Source organism: Danio rerio, chromosome 17, assembly GCF_049306965.1.
Source record: "Danio rerio strain Tuebingen ecotype United States chromosome 17, GRCz12tu, whole genome shotgun sequence".
In the NCBI taxonomy this organism is placed as follows: domain Eukaryota; kingdom Metazoa; phylum Chordata; class Actinopteri; order Cypriniformes; family Danionidae; genus Danio; species Danio rerio.
In genome coordinates, this window is record NC_133192.1 from 11,977,501 (window position 1) to 11,995,109 (window position 17,609).

The window sequence follows — 17,609 nt, forward strand, 5'->3', positions numbered from 1 at the left end:
AATACTTAAAAAGTGAGAAGAATACGCACTACCTGTTCGCAACTGCGCAACAAGAGCAACCATTTCACATAGATATCTATACACACACAAAAGTTAGCATAAAAAGAACAAGGCGTTTCCCCATATTAAGATTAAATGCGTTTCACATCACACTCGTGCCATCATTCATCCCCCTTTAATGATATATAGGATTCTGTGCTATGTACAATGTAAACATCTGGGCTCAAAAAAAAAAAAAGTCAAGAACCCGCCGCGCCACCAAATATCCCAGGATTTTTCTTTTTTAGTGGAACTAAGAGATGATAAAGGGAGACGGAGCAACGTCAATAACTCATTGAAAGTTCCCATTAGCCAATGAGTTTGCATATGCAAGCATGTTAGAAGATAAACAAATGTAATGCTCAAATGTTTAATATTGCAGGCGACACCAACATCAGTGCAGAAAATACAGGGCAGGGTGTGCCATGAGGAAAAGAAAAAGACTGGTGAGTGGATTGAGAGAGGAACAAAACAAATAAGTTAGTCATTAATGCTTACTCGAAATCATCAAGCAGTACCAAGACAGAACTACGCAAGATTCAATCTTCGAAGGTTAAAGTGCAGACCAACATTAAGGACCTGAGGAGGGTTTTTGAACAGGGGAGTTGGTGATTGGTTGGCAGAGTAGAAATACAGAGACCCAGCAATTTCTTATTAGTTTCAGCAACCTGGTTGTAAGCACTATACATCATAAAGCGCACATGCTCATTGGCAACACACAGGCACATGAAACACACAGCCCATTCACGCTGGTTACTCTCAGAAATAAAACACGTGCTCCGTTTTTCTTTCTGGCACACTACGAGTCCTCATCAGTGTCCCTGCTTCTCTTGTAAATTGGTACGTTGATGCTATGAAAGGCAGGAACCCAGCGGTTATCATGAAGTCCCACATTGCAACCAAGAGAGTCCTTGTGAGACCTACGGCAGCACATCCAGTAGCCCGGGCCGTAAGGTAGAGACTGGCAGTAGGGCTTATGATGCCAACGGCAGAGCGAAACATCACCACGGTCATATCGCTTCTTGCACTGCTTGCAGGGATCATCTTTGTAGCGTGGGTCAATAACCCAACGAGAGTCCGCAGGCCGTACACCGTAACTCTCAATGATACATTTAAAGTAATGGCAGGTGCACTTGAGGGCGGCCAGGCTCTCAGTAGGCAGCAAGCAGAAGATTTTAACAATGATGTGGTGCGGCAGGAAAGCCATGTACTGCTGAGGCTCCAAAAGCAGCTGGATCTTGAAGCGAGTTTCTAAGAATTCATGAGACACTAGGCGGCGTAATGGAAAAGGCACAGGCTCCTGACTAACTAAACAAGTCTCCCTGCTTTCGGTTTCCTCAAAGATTCGATGGTTTTGGATTTCACTCGCAAGTTCATCCCTAATCTCCTCTGTGAAAGACGCTTTAATGTCCACAGGAAGCTTATGTATGCGAGAAGGCTCTTTGTTCAAAGATCTGCTCTTTAAGGAGGGCAGGTGCTGCGCCTTCGGAGGCTGAGGAGAGGATTTGGCAAAGAACAACATGCCTGGTAGAGGTTCCTCACTACTCTCTGAGCTGGCATCCTTTGGTGAGGACTGCAGGTTGTTTACAGTCTCAACAGCTGTGCAAGTTTCCAGTCGTGCAATACAAGAAGTTTCTTTCTCCTCGGGGGCACAGATGTCAAGCTCACACTTTGTGATCTCTATCAACTCAAGGGTCTTAATTTGGGAACTCCGTTTGTCAAAATCACTTCCGAGTTCCTGTGGGACACTTTCAACTCCAGAGTCCTGAGGATCAGTAGGTGACACGGGCTGTGATTGCAGTGGGTAAGGTTCTGATCCAGCCAGAAGCACACGCCCCACTTTCCTCCGTAAACTGTTGTTTCGAGAGAGCTCTCCTCCATTTTCACGGAGGTTTTGTCTGTTCAGGCACTGCGATTCCAACTTGGCCACCATATCCAGAACTCGAATGGACTCGCCTTCCTCTTCCTGGACTTCTAGCTGTTCTTTAGCCTTGGACTGTTGCTCGTCAGGCTGGGTGATGCTTCCAACTTTGGACAGAATAATAGTGCTGGTGCTGCGTAAAGATGGGGATTTGGAACCAATCTGCTGATCATTGGCCATTTGCTCCAAGTATGCCACCATCTCCACAACAGAGACTGTCTTTTCATCCTCCTCTCCCTCAGTCTTGACTGCATCCTCTGCAAGTCCTTGGCAAGGATTAATGTTCTCACAGTGGGCCTCTTGTTGAAGTACGTTGTGCATTTCAAGTTTTGGGGAAAGAGGTTCCAAAATTTTCAACTTGTCCGGGTTTTCAGATCTTCTCCTACGCTTAGGCAAAGAACAGTCAACATCCCAGCAACCTTTGTTTTTTACAGAAGCTGTCCGCAGCTCAGGGGCAATGGCTTCTGTTTCTGAGCCATCGTCAATAACACTATCGCAAGTACTGCTGCACATTTGAGATGCAAAAATAGCAATTTTCTCTTTTGTGTTACCAGGTTTAATGACAGCCCATATATCCAAAGATCCCTCTTCATCCTCTCCTTGATAGATCCCAAGTGAGCCTTCATTCTCCAAACCAGTCGAAGGTGAGAGCAGGACTAAAGAACTAGTAAATGTTGTGATGGGAAGTGATTTGCTTTTGCGGGCCCCACTAACTCTAGTTGGTACATTGCTTCCACTGTTGGTATTACATCGGAGGGTGTTGGGGGAGATGACACCGAGGGGACACCGGTTGGCTGTGCCGTTGCCAGGTGAGCCCATAAGGCCACACGACTGGTGAACGCCCCACTCTTTCCTGAGTACTCCCTGCTGGTCGGCATGGAGGCCTCGTGTTGCATCGCGCACAGATTCCCGATGTATCTCTTTATCTTGTGGTTTAGGGTATGGCTTGAGGTGCATGTTGTTCAACCTAAACAAAGGGAATAAATGCAAAGAATTTTAAAACAAATCCAATGTGCCACATTAAAATAAACAGATTAATTACGAGAAAAAGGCTTTATACAATTTCAATCCAATAATAAAGACAATAATACTGTATGATGTAAAATAAGATTATTGCTCAATTGAGAATTTGAATTGCAGTTAATAGCTGAATAATTCAAGGTCACCAACTGATCCAAGGTCACAAACTAAGTGAAGTTTCACAAACTAATTTTGAGAGGAGCACATAATATGATTGGCTTGAATGGGGGACCAATCAAATCATTCCAAATTTAACATGAATATCCCATCTAACTTTACTCCCTTATCTTCGTGTTTTTTTTTTTTTTATGACAAAAAGTACAGTACATTACAGGTATTCAATGACAAAGGTATTTTGGTGGTTTTTTTTTTGCTTTTTTTTTTTTTTGCTTTTTTTGAACCAGACATTAATTTGAGACAGACAAATGAACATAATAAAAATTATTATGAAAAGGTAGTGGATTAAATAAAAAACAATAAAATGAATACAGATAAATAAATAAATAAATAAATAAAAAATGGGGTGTTGAGAATTTATGGTTGGAGGAGTACAATATGATGGTTGGAGGAGTACATTAGTCTCAATATGATTTATTAGAGGGTCCTTTGTTTTAAAAATTTTTTAGGTTGGTCCTCTGAGAAAATATAATTTTTTTTTTCTGTTTTCAAAAATAGCATTACATCACTAAGCCAAAGTGACAGTTTAGGTGGCATTGGTGATTTCCACTCCATAAGAATTCTTCTGGCTTTTAATGTTACAAAGGCAAAGGCGTTTTCTATTTCTTTGGCTACATGGATGTCATTTGGTACTCCAAAAAAAGCCATTACCGGATTAGGTTGAATTCTTAAATTGAAGGCTGAGTTTAAAATCTCAAATATTGAAGACCAAAATTTATCTTCGTTTTTTGAAGACATAAATTAAACAGCCATGTCATTCTGCAGCCCAAGACCAGTTACTCACTGAAGCTAAGCAGGGCTGAGTCTGGTCAGTACCTGGATGGGAGACCACATGGGTAAGCTAGGTTGCTGTTGGAAGTGGTGTCAGAGAGGCCAGCAGGGGGTGCTCAACCTGGGGTCTATGTGAGTCATAATGCCCCAGTATAGTATCACTGTGAGTGAGCAGTCTTTCGAATGAAATGTTAAACCGAGGTTCTGACTCTCTGTGGTCATTAGAAACCTCATGGCACTTCTAGTAAAGAGAAGGGGTGTAACCCCAGTGTACTGGCCAAAGTTCCTCAATCGGCCCTTAGGATCATGGCCTCCCAATCATCCCATCCGCTGAATTGGCTCTATCAATGTCTCTTCACTCCACCAATGACTGGTGTGTGGTAAGTGCACTTGCACCGTTGTCCTGTGACTGCAGTCACATCATCCAAGTGGATGATGCACACTGATGGTGGCGTACATTACTCCCGTTTCCTCCCAAAGACATGAGAAATAAGCAAATTAAAAAAAACAATAGGTAAAGTATAGGAGTACTTTAGTATTGAGCTTTCACCACGTGGGTATGCACTGGAGTGGTTGGCGGTCTATTCCTCTAGGTGCCCATGATAATAGAACTACCTGATCTCGTACCCCCACACATGCTCATTGACCAGGCGGGAGCCTTGTGCTCAATTATCTTTGAGTTCAGGGTTCTCTCCTGGGACAGCATGCCAAACCTACTAACATTATCAAGCAATATTTAAGTTGAACTCTCAAAATTATTGTTTAAAAAAACTGAATTTCATCAACACCTGCTGTTGTGGAGGGTCATACAGGTATTGAAAACTAGCAGGTATTGTTTTAAAGGAATAGTTGACCCAAAAAAAAGGAAACCTCTGTTATTTACTCATCCTTGACTTTTTTTTTTAAACCGGTTTGAACTTATTTTTTCTGTTGAACACAAAAAAAAATGGAATTTTAAAAAAAGTTTCATACAAATATCAATATTTTGTTTGATAAAAACCAAAACACAAATACTATGAAAGTCAATAGTTAAAGTTTTTCAGCATTATTTGGTACATCTTATTTAGTGTTTTACTGAACCGCAAAAGCCAAAGTGTTTTGAAACAAGTCAAGAACAACCCAAGTTTTGGGTGAACTCTCTCTTTAAGAAGCATGATTCTAATCAGACAAAACTCACTCAAACAAGCATGGCAGCAGCGCAATTCGCTACTGCACATTAGCTGCAAAAACTACAATGAGACAGAAAGAAATCTGCTTGTGACAACTGTCAGTGCAACAGGTTCTTAGGAATGCATTTGTGTCAGATGACCCTGTTTGTTGTGGAGCACGTGCAGAATAGCAAATAACTCCTTTGGCAGAAGATGTTTCACAGTGAGCACAAGAGCTAGCTGTTCCCCTCTGGCCCTTAGGCTGACATAATGGGAGCAGAGCCACCCAGGTCCAGACACAGCTGGGCTCTTACACAAGCACTCAGCTGACATGGACCCGGCTGCCCTAAAAACAAGCCTGCAGCACCACCAATAGCAGTGTCTATATGTGGGAGGACTTAACTCACAGACACAAGTGCATATAAGGCATTCCTCCACTGCAGATTCAGACCTGATAAAGGGGTACTGGTGATTCTCACGTGACTTTACATGGGATGGCATTCGGAGAGTGTGGATAGTTATTTCAGGGGCCAAGTGACCGTGGAAGGTGACTAGGCCACTCAAAAAGGAAGGAGGCTGCAGACATCCATTGCAGTTCAATGCAATAACATGCACCTTTTGTAAAGCTGCTTTGGAATGATAATTATTGTGAAAAGTGCTAGACAAAAAAAAAGGAAATTGAATATCGCAAACGTAAATTGAAGCATGGAATATGGTATATCCACTGAGAAGTGAGAGTACCACTTGGTGTGTCCTTGGAGATCTTGCCTAACCCAGCACATCTGCTCCTGTGCCAACTGTCCTTTGTGGCAAACAGCAGGAGAGGCCAATCTGTAAGGTCAGAATTGTTTGGCTGAGCTGGCGTCTCAAACAAATAGTGCGACAACACAAAAGGAAAGTTACCAGCGGCTCTGATTGTCCATGGATACGGGTACACTCACATTTCCTGGTACAACCCTGTCTCAGACTTCCTGTTCTTGCAATTTCTTGTGCTCTAGACTAACACTAAAATAGGCTACATTTGCACAATGTAGACCCAAAACTGAAACTTTTTTTTTCCATGCGCCATGTATAAAGTTTTACATTTACACAACGTTTGTTTTTAAAGTCACCTGTGTTTACACGTACTTGAAAACGTCCAAAAAGTATGCATTACATATGCTTGGCCAGTATTTGGTCACGGTCACCTAGCGGTGGGCATAGTGAGGCTTAATGAAACACTGAAACAGTTGAAGCAAATGTGTTGAAGCTTCAAAACCAGTCTCTACAGTGACGGTGGTCATTTTTTCTGGAACAGCTTCAGCAAATAAACAGAATTATACCCCACGTTGTAGAACTAAGGTTTCAAGCGATTAAGTCGAGCAGTGAGAGTTCATGTTCATGGGGTCACCAAACTTGTTCCTGGAGGTCCTGGTGTCCTGCAGATTTTAGCTCCAACCCTAATCAAACACACCTGAACAAGCTAATTAAGGTCTTACTAGGTATACTTGAAACACCCAGGCAGGAGTGTCTCCAGGAATGAGATTGGTGACCCCTGATGTATAGTATACAGAGATAATGGGTTCGAATCAGGGGTGATGAACTTAAAGTATTTAAAAACGTATAACTATATGTAATGCGTTTTAACATTGGTCAAACATCTGAATAAATGTTTTCGTCAAAAAATTAGCACAATAAATCAAGTCACGATTTCTGAGCATTTGTACAAGTCCGGATTCGAACTCAGGACATTTGCAGCACAGTTACTCTGTGCACACGCATAGTGCACTAGACTAAATGAGAGAGATTTTTCTGACCATATCAATCAAACACAGATTCGACAGGTCTTAAAATGCTTCTGAAATGATCAATGCTTTGACTTGATTCAGTCACATGACGTGGATGTTTCGGATCATGTTTTAGGATCTCGACAATGACGAAACGTTAGTTTTGCGTCAGTCATCCCAACTGTCACCTAGTTAATAAACAGTATGTGACGATATGCCATCAGTTGCTCTGCACTTGTGTGTGTGTGTGTGTGTGTGTGTGTGTGTGTGTGTGTGTGTGTGTATAATTTGCTGTGTGTGTAAGAGGAGTCTCTGCCGTTGGTTGTAATGTGAAGTAAATACACATGTTGCTGATGAATTTGTGTTTTTTCGCGATTGCCATTTTCAGGTGTTTACACTGACACTAAGGCCCAATCCCAATTCTATTTTTGTACCCCTATCCCTTTAAACAGAATGTGAAGGGGGAGGGCTTCAAAATTGACCCTTAAGAAAAAGGACACCACAACACCACCTGCACACGTCAGCACATGTCATCGTGATCTCTTACTTCATATGAGATCAGATGATCGTGACTGTTGTAGTGATTCCAGTTGTGCTTTTTTTTATATTTATCTTAAGGAAATCACTGAAGGCATATATCATGTTATCATAATAATCTAATATTTATCTATGTAAACACACAAAAGCAACATGAACATAATAGCAGACACAGTAAAAAGCTAATTCCCAGCCACTAGACTTTTCTGACAGGGTATTCGATTGTCATTGAGTGACAATGTTGTGGGACAGCTACAGGAGTTATTATTAGGGACTATAGATAGCAAAATTTTGCAGTTTTTAATTTAGCGCTTTTTTCTTTTCTTTTTTTTTTTCTTTTGTAAAAGCATGACGGTAAAACACAAACGTGGTAATGAATATATTAAAATGCATGTTTGTTTGTTTGTAAAAATTCGTAATAATGACAAAAAAAATTCTAATTTGTGGATCTCCTTACATCCAGATAGAGCTATGCTGCCGTTGTGGCTGGTGTATTCTGGGATATTCAGGGGTATCTACTAGGGATGTAACGGTATTGTAAATACCGTCATACCGCAATATTAAATTTTTTCGATATTACCGAAGTCGCATGACTCGGTAAAACTATAGGTCTTCTGAGAAAATTTGCTCAGGCGAATGAAGCGAACGGGAGGTAGCTGAAACTTCATTTCCCATCAGCCCCGGCGTGGCCATAATCCTTTGCGGTCTGTTGTCGCTACCGATCCAGTAATGCGGAAATGGAGTGTGCTGCTAGTAGCGGAGATGAAAAAAAGATGGAAATGATCGAACCTAAAGCGGGTGTTGTCGCCGCGCGCGTGCTGAATAGCGGTGCTGTCGCGCGCGTTCTGATCAGCTGTGTTGTGGCGCGCGTATTGTAAAGCGCCGAGGGGGGGTTGAGCGCGCATACTCAAGAGAGATGTTGTCGCGCGCCTACTGAAGGGCTGGACTGGACGGAGGTTGTGTCGCGTCGCGGGGGCACTTTTGATCGTTTTGGAAGGGCATTTTCTATCCAAGACTAAAAAGGGCATGTGCACTGCACAGGTTGAGCCCTATGTGTGCACGTGCCTGCAAGTTGGGGAATACGACTAATAACAGTCATGGGGACTGCAGAAACACAGCACACTGTTCAGATTGATGCAGACATTGACTTGTACCGCAAAGAGACCTCTATCTCACTCATGGTTTGTCCTCTCAAGTGGGGGAAAGACAATGCACAACGTTACCCCACTGCTGTCAACATGGGCCAAGTCATATCTCTGTCCCAGAAACCTCAGTCCCAAATGAGAGGGGTTTTTTCTGTTGCAGGGGACATTGTAAATACCCAGAGATATCAGCTTTTACCAGATTATATTTATATGATAATTTTCCTTTAAACCCATCTCTATCTAAGTGAGTGATTAAATGTTAAATGTGATGAGTTTTCAACAATACTAAATTGAAACTTTATTTTTTTACATGGTTTAATAATTTTTTGTTATTAAAATTGAAATTCCTGTTTCAAAGCTAACAGATAGATGGCTAATTTGTATGTCATTGACACTTTTGGCACTTTTTTGGAGTATTTTCATAAGTTTTGTTTTTCCTGTAAATGATTCAATAAATACCGTACCGTGACATTCATACCGAGGTATTACCGTACCGTGAAATTCTGATACCGTTACATCCCTAGTATCTACCCCTTCCCCTTAGGCCTACACCTTCAAGCTAAAGAGAATTAGGACACCCCTACCCCTTAACAGGAATGCGCAAAATGAGAGCTGGGAGGAAGGGCTAAAGGCTGATTTATACTTCTGCGTCAAACACCAGCGTATGCTACAGCGCTGACGCATAGCCCTTCGCAGTGGCCATCGGCGTCACTGACGTGCACCTCTCAAAAAATTTAACTACACGTCGCAACAACGCATAGCACAAGCTCTGTGATTGGTCGGCTTGTTAGCGCTGACAAGTCTGGGCGGGACCGAGAGCCGTGCGAATGGCGCGAGCGATTGTTTACAAGTGTGGAGTCCCATGAAGGAGCTCCGGATGGAAAGTTTTGTTTTGTGTTTACCTCATAGTTACAGTTGTTGCACGTCCGCCGGTTCCTGCCTCAAAATGAGCGAGTTTGAGCCACTTGTACATCCCGGAAGTGTTCAGGAAAAGCAAAAAAGCAGCGAAGAAACTCGACACAGAGGAACATTTACACCTCACTGCCAACTAGCGTTTCGAAAGTGTTAATGCAGACCAACAGAGACAGCGCGCAGAAGTATAAATGCACAGCCACGCGTGTTGCATGCGCCGAGGGTTACGCCGGTCACTTGACGCAGAAGTATAAATCAGGCTTAAGGCTGGGATGTCCAGACTCGGTCCTGGAAGGCCGGTGTCCTGCAAAGTTTAGTTCCAACCTCAACCAGACACACCTGGGCTAGGTAATCACGCTCTCACTAGGTAGTCTAGAAACATCCTTGCAGGTATGTTGAAGCAAATCGGAGCTAAAATCTGCAGGACACCGGCCCTCCAGGACCGAGTTCGGACATCAATGGGCTAAGGCAGTGGTCACCAAACTTGTTCCTGGAGGGCCTGTGTCCTGCAGATTTTAGCTCCAACCCTAATCAAACACACCTGAACAAGCTAATCAAGGTCTTACATGGTATACTTGATACATCCAGGCAGGTGTGTTGAGGCAAGTTGGACCTAAACCCTGCAGGGACACCGGCCCTCCAGGACCAGGATTGGTGACCCCTGGGCTAAGGGATAGAATTGGGCCTAAGCTTTCAAAAACATCCACTTTCTAACCATTTTTCAGATTTAAGCATTTTTTTCAATCTCAAAGCCACCATTGAAAGTGTAAGAAACTGTTAAAACACACTAAAAATGTTTTTGGCTGAAAAGTGTGTCATGTAAATGGTCCCTCAAAGTCAAGGTAATTCCACTGAAGATGTCAGCATTAAATCTGAATATAATAGATTTTGTTAGTGAGCTTCGCACCTTCGTTTATAAAATGATAAACTTAAAAAGTTAAATACCTTATCCATTGATGGATGATGAAATACCACATAAAAGATCACAGACTTGTACTGATTACTTCAAAATCTCTCAAGAACCTCCCAGTTTTTAAAGGAACACACTGCAGCTCCATTGCTGGACACGAGTATGATTACCCTGGAGGCACGCCAGCTCCTATCTGGCGCTCGAATGCTGAATTTTACCCATTACACAATCTGGCAACAACATACAGCTGCCGCCCAGCCCTTGCCCTCAACGCACTCGTAACTCAGAGTTTCCTCAAGACCATGGGCCAAAACACATGTGTGAGCTAATGAAAATTTGATGGCAAAAGAAACAGCACAACAGCATTATGTAAAAAGAAAACAAACACCCACAAGTAAAAAGCAAAACATTAGAATGAGTAATGATGAAATGAGCTCATGCTGGAATCAGCACGCGGCATCAGTTAACGGGAGATTTGTTTGCTCCCCTCTTCTTGTAAATGCTCATGACTTCCTCTATAAGGGGCCTGCCAGAGGACCTGTCCAACTATTGTGGGGAGCAAAGCGAACAAAGATGAGGTCACGATTATGAAGTTTACTGTGCTCCAATTATGTCGTAACACTGTGTTCTTCCTGAAGAAAAGACTGAGCATCTGGGTCTGCACACTTCATAACATGTGTCGCCACAGTCTATAGCTCATTGAGCTTAGTGAAACAAGGCGACAGAGCAATTACACGCACCATGGAAAGAGGATCTCACTTTTTCTGAGGTTTAATTCACAACATCTTGCTTTTCTCCATGCACTGATCGTGTAGCACAATATGCCAAAAGCAATTTTTTTTGCAACTTTTATTTAGATGTACACTTACTGGTCACTTTATTAGGTACGCCTGTCCAACTGCTCGTTAACGCAAATTTCTAATCAGCCAATCACATGGTATCAGCTCAATGCATTTAGGCATGTAGACATGGTCAAGACGATCTGCTGCAGTTCAAACAGAGCATCAGAATGGGGAAGGGGATTTAAGTGACTTTGATCGTGGTATGGTCGTTTGACGCGCTAATCCCTAGAGTTCGAAAATCTGAACTTCAGCGGACATTTACGCCGTGTTAACCAATCAGGAGCTTGCTCTTGTGGGAGCGTGATTGTGACGTATCGCCTGGTGTAGGTGTCCCGGGGGAAATCCTTCAGCCATCACCGACAAAAAGTTCATCAAACTGGGCTCTGCTCAGTCAGAAGAACCGCTGTCATTCAGGTTAAGTTTCTGGAGGAGTTTATGAGCTCACAGAGCTGAATGCACCTCTAAAAAGAATCTAGTGGACTCTAACACGGCCCTAAACGCATCGACGCTGTTTTTCAGCATTCATAAAGCACACAAACACTTATTTTTTTTCATAAAATCCATGTTAGCCATTTAGCAACGAAGCTAGAGTCACCGGGCTGACAGAAGCCGTGCCCATAACACGAATCCGCATCTGTTCTGAAGTGAATTTGACACACGAATAAAGCGAGTAAACTCAAACGTTCACGCAGCTATTTAAGCGTGAATAGCGCAATTTATCCGTGCGTTCCGCTGCTGGTGTGAACACAGCATAATGGTGTGGGGGATATTTTCTTGGCACACTTTGGGTCTATTAGTACTAACTAGGCATGGTGTCAATGCCACAGCCCACCCGAGTAATGTTGCTGACCATGTCCATCTCTTTATGACCACAGTGAATCCATCTTCTGATGGCTACTTCCAGCAAGATAGTGCACCATGTTATAAAATGTGACTAATCTCAAACTGGTTTCTTGATCATGAGTACTCAAATGGCCTCCACAGTCAACAGATCTCAATCCAACAGAGCACCTTTGGGATGGGGTGAAATGGAATCGCATCATGGGCGTGCAGCTGACAAATCTCAGAGGAATATGTATCTTGTTGAATCAATGCCATGAAGGATTAAGACAGTCTTAAAGGCAAAGGAGGGTCCAACCCTGTACTTGTAAGGTGTACCTAACAAAGTGGCCAGTCAGTGTATATTCAGCAGAAGATGAGAAATTGTCTGTAAAAGCAACACAAAGTTCAATCTACATCTACAGTCTTTATTGTTGTGAAAACATCAACCAGGATTGATGCTGGCTTTCATGTCCAAATAAAATGGAAGAAAAAAACACAAGATGATGATAAACAGATAAAAATGAGTTTGTTTTACTTTACTAAAAAAAAAAAATAAATAAAAAAAAAAATAAAAGAATGGAAGAAAATTTCTTTTTTCTTTCCATTTCTTTCTATTTTCTTTCTTTCTTTCTTTCTTTCTTTCTTTCTTTCTCTATTTGACAAAAAAAATAAATGAATACACTTAATTCATAAAGGATAGACACAATAAACTTTTAAAATCAAAATCTATTTCTATTGTGGTCCTTGATGCAACTAAAGTGGACTCCTTTTGTCTGAACAAATGCAAGCGAGTGGATAATCATCACGTTATGCTCAAACTGTGTGATGTCATGTATAGGCTTGAGTGCAGCAAGTGCTAATTACCTCCAGACTGCTGGCGAATTGGAGGCCCGTAACCGTGGTTCCCGGTAAGGGGTGGGGTTGCAGTAACTGATAGTTTCACATTTCTGAGGCATTAGGTTCCTCCCTCCAGTGTGAGCGACGTCTCAAAACAGAAGAACTCAGGACTCCAGGCTCACTGCAAAACAACATTGGACAAAATTGAAAACAGCTCGTCTTTCCATCTCTGAATACAGACTATATAAAGAGTTTTGAAACAAGACCTTTTAAAGTACACATGTATTTTTTATAGTATAGTTAAAATTCATTGCAGATATATTTTTATTAGTTTGTACCATCGTTAACCTCTTAGTTCTTTTTCTGTGGTATCACCTACATGTCTTTCTAGCTCATATTTCTCTTGAATCTTTTACTGCAGTACGTCAATTTTTTATGACTGAGGGAAAAAAACACAAATCTAATTCCTAAACTCAAAACACGATAAAAAAACAAAAAATAAAAAAAAAAAACACACAAATCCAATACGTCAATTCAAAACACGATTAAAAAAAAAAACAACATAAATCAAATTCGTAAAATTCAAAACACCATTTAAAAACACACAAATCCAATACATCAATTCAAAACACGATAAAAAAAAACAACATAAATCCAATTCGTAAAATTCAAAACACCATTCAAAAACGCGCAAATCCAATATGTCAATTCAAAACAAGATTAAAAAAAACAAATCTAATTTATAAAGTCAAAACACCATTCAAAAACACGCAAATCTAATACGTCTATTCAATTCATAAATTCAAAACATCATTCAAAAACACACAAATCCAATACGTCAATTCAAAACACGAAAAAAAAAAAAAAACACAAATCCCATTTATAAATTCAAAACACCATTCAAACACACACATAAATCCAATACGTCTATACAATTCATGAATTCAAAACACCATTCAAAAACACACAAATCCAATACGTCAATTTAAAACACCATTCAAAAACATTTACTTCAAAACACAATAAAAAAAAAATAAAAACACAAATCCAATTCGTCAATTCAAAACAGGATTCAGAAACACAGCTTATCCTTCCGTCTCTAAAATATACAGACTACGTAAGCACACTTGTATTTTTGTCAATTCAAAACACGATTCAGAAAATCCAATATGTCAAGTCAAAACAAGATTCAAAAACAAATTCAATTGGTCAATTAAAACACATGATTCAAAAAACACAAATATCCAACTCGTAAATTCAAAACACGATTTAAAAACTCACAATTTCAATTCATTTGGCAAAAACATGAATGATTTTTACATTTGAATTCAAAAATGGTGTGCTAGATTTATGGATTCTGCTTTAAACTTACAAACTGTTTTTTGTAAATGTGAATTGTGCTGTGCATTTATGAATTTTATTTTGTACATTTATTATTTGAGACTAATCTGGCTCCATATCTACATGCTGTCTAATGTGGAACAAAAACTCATTTACAGTCCACAATTGTGTAATCTATACACTCTGTAGCAACAGGAGTATGTTTTACAGGTAATTTAAACCATGTGAAATGACTACAAATGCTATGCCTCAAACAGTACATGAAACTGTACATTCCAATGAGATGGAGTGGTTATGGCTGTGATGCATTATGGAGTCTTGTGTCAATTACAGAGTATTTTACGTCAAAATGAATTAAGTTGCGGTCGAAGAAGGCCCAACGTTTTTGTCTTCCACCGCTTACTGAGGTTTGGTGAACTCTGACCTGCAAATTTGCACAAGCATCAATTCATCACACACTGAACTCTTGGCTCAAACTCAAATCTGCATGGCTTGCAGAGTGTGAAGGGTATAAAGTAATTGCCCATTTCAAAAGCCTAAATAGATACAGTATGCAGCAGCCACATGCAAGGGTGCAATTCTAAGATAACTAGGCTATTTTATATAGAGACACAGAAACCTAGAATGGAAACAGGGAACAAAGACAATGACGTGAGCAAGCTTTAACATCCTAAATTGGTAAACTGGGTCACAGCTAGGCATGGGCCCATACAAAATTCTGATGGTATGAAAACCTTGGACAGAAAAAAAAACATTTTATCACAGTATTGTTATTACTAATGTTGTTCTGGGTTAAAAAACACCAACTTTTTTTTATTTTTATTGAACAATACATTTTATTTTAACAAACATTTAAAATATTTTGAAATGTTATTCATGTCAGGCTATATAATTCAAATAAATCATCAACGTCTGCTGTCTTCATGAGTTTACAAAACACAGATTTCTTTACAACTTAAAAAAGGCATCTTTGGATATATCTTTCTCTTCTTTGGATATAAAGCGAGTGAGCCACTGCACTGTTTAGGTGCACAGCACATAGGATGCACATAGCAGTTTAGGATGTTGGTTTATAAGCTATTTGTTACTCAAATGTTTGCCGAATCATGTGTTGACCATTGATGTAGAGGGTCCTTTTCTGCTAGAGATACTGTTGCCCTAAAAAACTAAATTAAATAATTGTAAAAAACATAAAAATAAATTTTAAAAAATCATCTTACATATACCTTAAAAACAGTATTGACCTTATTTTTGGCACAGCCAATTGAATCTTTTTGGCTCGAGACTTCCGGCCCCATTCACTTCCATTCATTTTTAGACGTAAAAACAGCTCGAATGCTGCTTGATGTTACAAACTGACATTTTCTTGTTACATGATTCTGCTTTGTTTGCATAATCATGCAAACACTTGTTTGTAGAGCAAGTAGTTTGGCCGTTTTCTGTGGTTCGTTATTTCTAGCCATTTCTCCCATAGGCAACTAAATTAGAAGTTCTAAAACAAATCGCAAAAGTGAGCCCACTTCCGCATTGAAGAGTAAGGTCACTAAAACAATCTTTGCGGTTATAAAACTTTGACTTTTCCAAACTGCAGTAAACCTTGAAAACGGTTATTGTTCCATGCCTAGTCACAGTGTCCTCTTAATAAGTTCTTCAGATTTAAAGCACAATTTTTACTGATATAAATAAACAAGACTATGGTTTGGTCAAAAGACAATAGCTACGTTTCCATCTACCTATTTTCATGCACATTTTGCATATGCGTATAAAAAAACGACTGATGGAAACGTCACGATGCGCATAAAATTTGAAAATGCGCATAAAAAAATGTATGCGCATAACTGAGTAGGATAAACTTTTATTTCGATAGAAAAAGATGCGCATAAACTATGATGGAAACAATTTTATCGCACAAACTCCAACATGCGCATTAAAAAAGGTCATGCGATTTTGTTATAAGAGATCATGTGATGATGAAAATGTGTGCGAATGTGTTCAGCCTGCTTATTTATCCATTGTAAACTATCTGAACTGTTGTTTTGGTCAATCCAAAACGCTGTAACCGTTTCAGTATTAGTGTTATCATATTATTAATGACTTCCAGAATCAAGAGCATCTGTGCTCTTTGTCTGACACCTTCAAATGCCACCGCGCATTCACTGCGTGTCAGGATTGCCTTCTGAGGCGCAAGCCATTATTAGATGAAAAAATAAAAAAGATTGACAAAGCTTCTCCTACTGCAGCAAATTCAGCTTTTACTATTGATATTTGGCGCCAGTTAATTAGGAAGTGATTATTTCGTTCGCTTTGACTGTTGTATGGAAACGTTGCTTTATTCGCACGTCTTTCATTCGATAATCCAGTTTTGCGCATAGTTCATTCACATTTTTGGATGGAAACATAGCTAATGGCTGACAGACATCACAATGCTGAGCTGGGATCACGATCCCCCACAAAAAAAAACACACACTTAGGCCTCGTTTACACTAATACGTCTCAGATTAAAATGGCATTTTAGAACGAGAATGATCCACGTCCACACTGGCGTGGCACCTAGCAATTCTGAAAAACCCTCCGTACACACTATACTGCTGAGAATGTAGCGTAGGCGCACATCTGAGCTCCAGCCGTAAGCAGGTGCTTTGAGCACAAATCTCCAGAGAGCAGTGCACGTCGGACGGTTTATCAAGGATGTACCGCTGGGTCAAGTCTCACTAGTAGTTAAACATCTCTATCTAACGACTCTTTGGTCTTTTTAATCTATCAGATCACAGCATCAGTACACAGCTTCAATCATTCGCTTTCACACTTGTCTGAGGTTATCACTAAAATCAAGCTTAGTAATTATAGCGTAAATCTCAGGTATCAGAATTTCACGGTACGGTAATACCTCGGTATGAATGTCACGGTACGGTATTTATTGAATCATTTACAGGAAAAAACAAAACTTATGAAAATACTCCAAAAAAGTGCCAAAAGTGTCAATGACATACAAATTAGTCATCTATCTGTAAGCTTTGAAACAGGAACTTCAATTTTAATAACAAAAAAATATTAAACCATGTAAAAAAAATAAAGTTTCAATTTAGTATTGTTGAAAACTCATCACATTCAACATTTAATCACTCACTTAGATAAAGATGGGTTTAAAGGAAAATTATCATATAAATATAATCTGGTAAAAGCTAGTATCTCTGGGTATTTACAATGTCCCCTGCAACAGAAAAAACCCTCTCATTTGGGACTGAGGTTTCTGGGACAAGAGAGATATGACTTGGCCCAGGTTGACAGCAGTGGGTAACGTTGTGCATTGTCTTTCCCCCACTTGAGAGGACAAACCATGAGTGAGATAGAGGTCTCATGTCTGCATCAATCTGAACAGTGTGCTGTGTTTCTGCAGTCCCCATGACTGATTATTAGTCGT

General features: G+C 40.2%; 1 protein-coding gene across 1 annotated transcript in view; it reads right to left on the reverse strand.

Annotated features, from left to right (window-relative positions):
• Positions 1–17,609, reverse strand: part of fbxo34 (F-box protein 34) — a 30,342-nt gene that overhangs the window by 229 nt on the left and 12,504 nt on the right. The window contains exons 2-3 of the mRNA NM_001305546.1: positions 12,875–13,028; positions 1–2,927 (exon numbers count right to left, since the gene is read on the reverse strand). The exon at positions 1–2,927 is cut by the window's left edge and continues 229 nt beyond it. Of these exons, the coding sequence (NP_001292475.1) occupies positions 839–2,927; positions 12,875–12,966 (2,181 nt within the window). The 5' untranslated portion in view covers positions 12,967–13,028 and the 3' untranslated portion in view covers positions 1–838. The remainder of the gene's footprint in view (positions 2,928–12,874; positions 13,029–17,609) is intronic.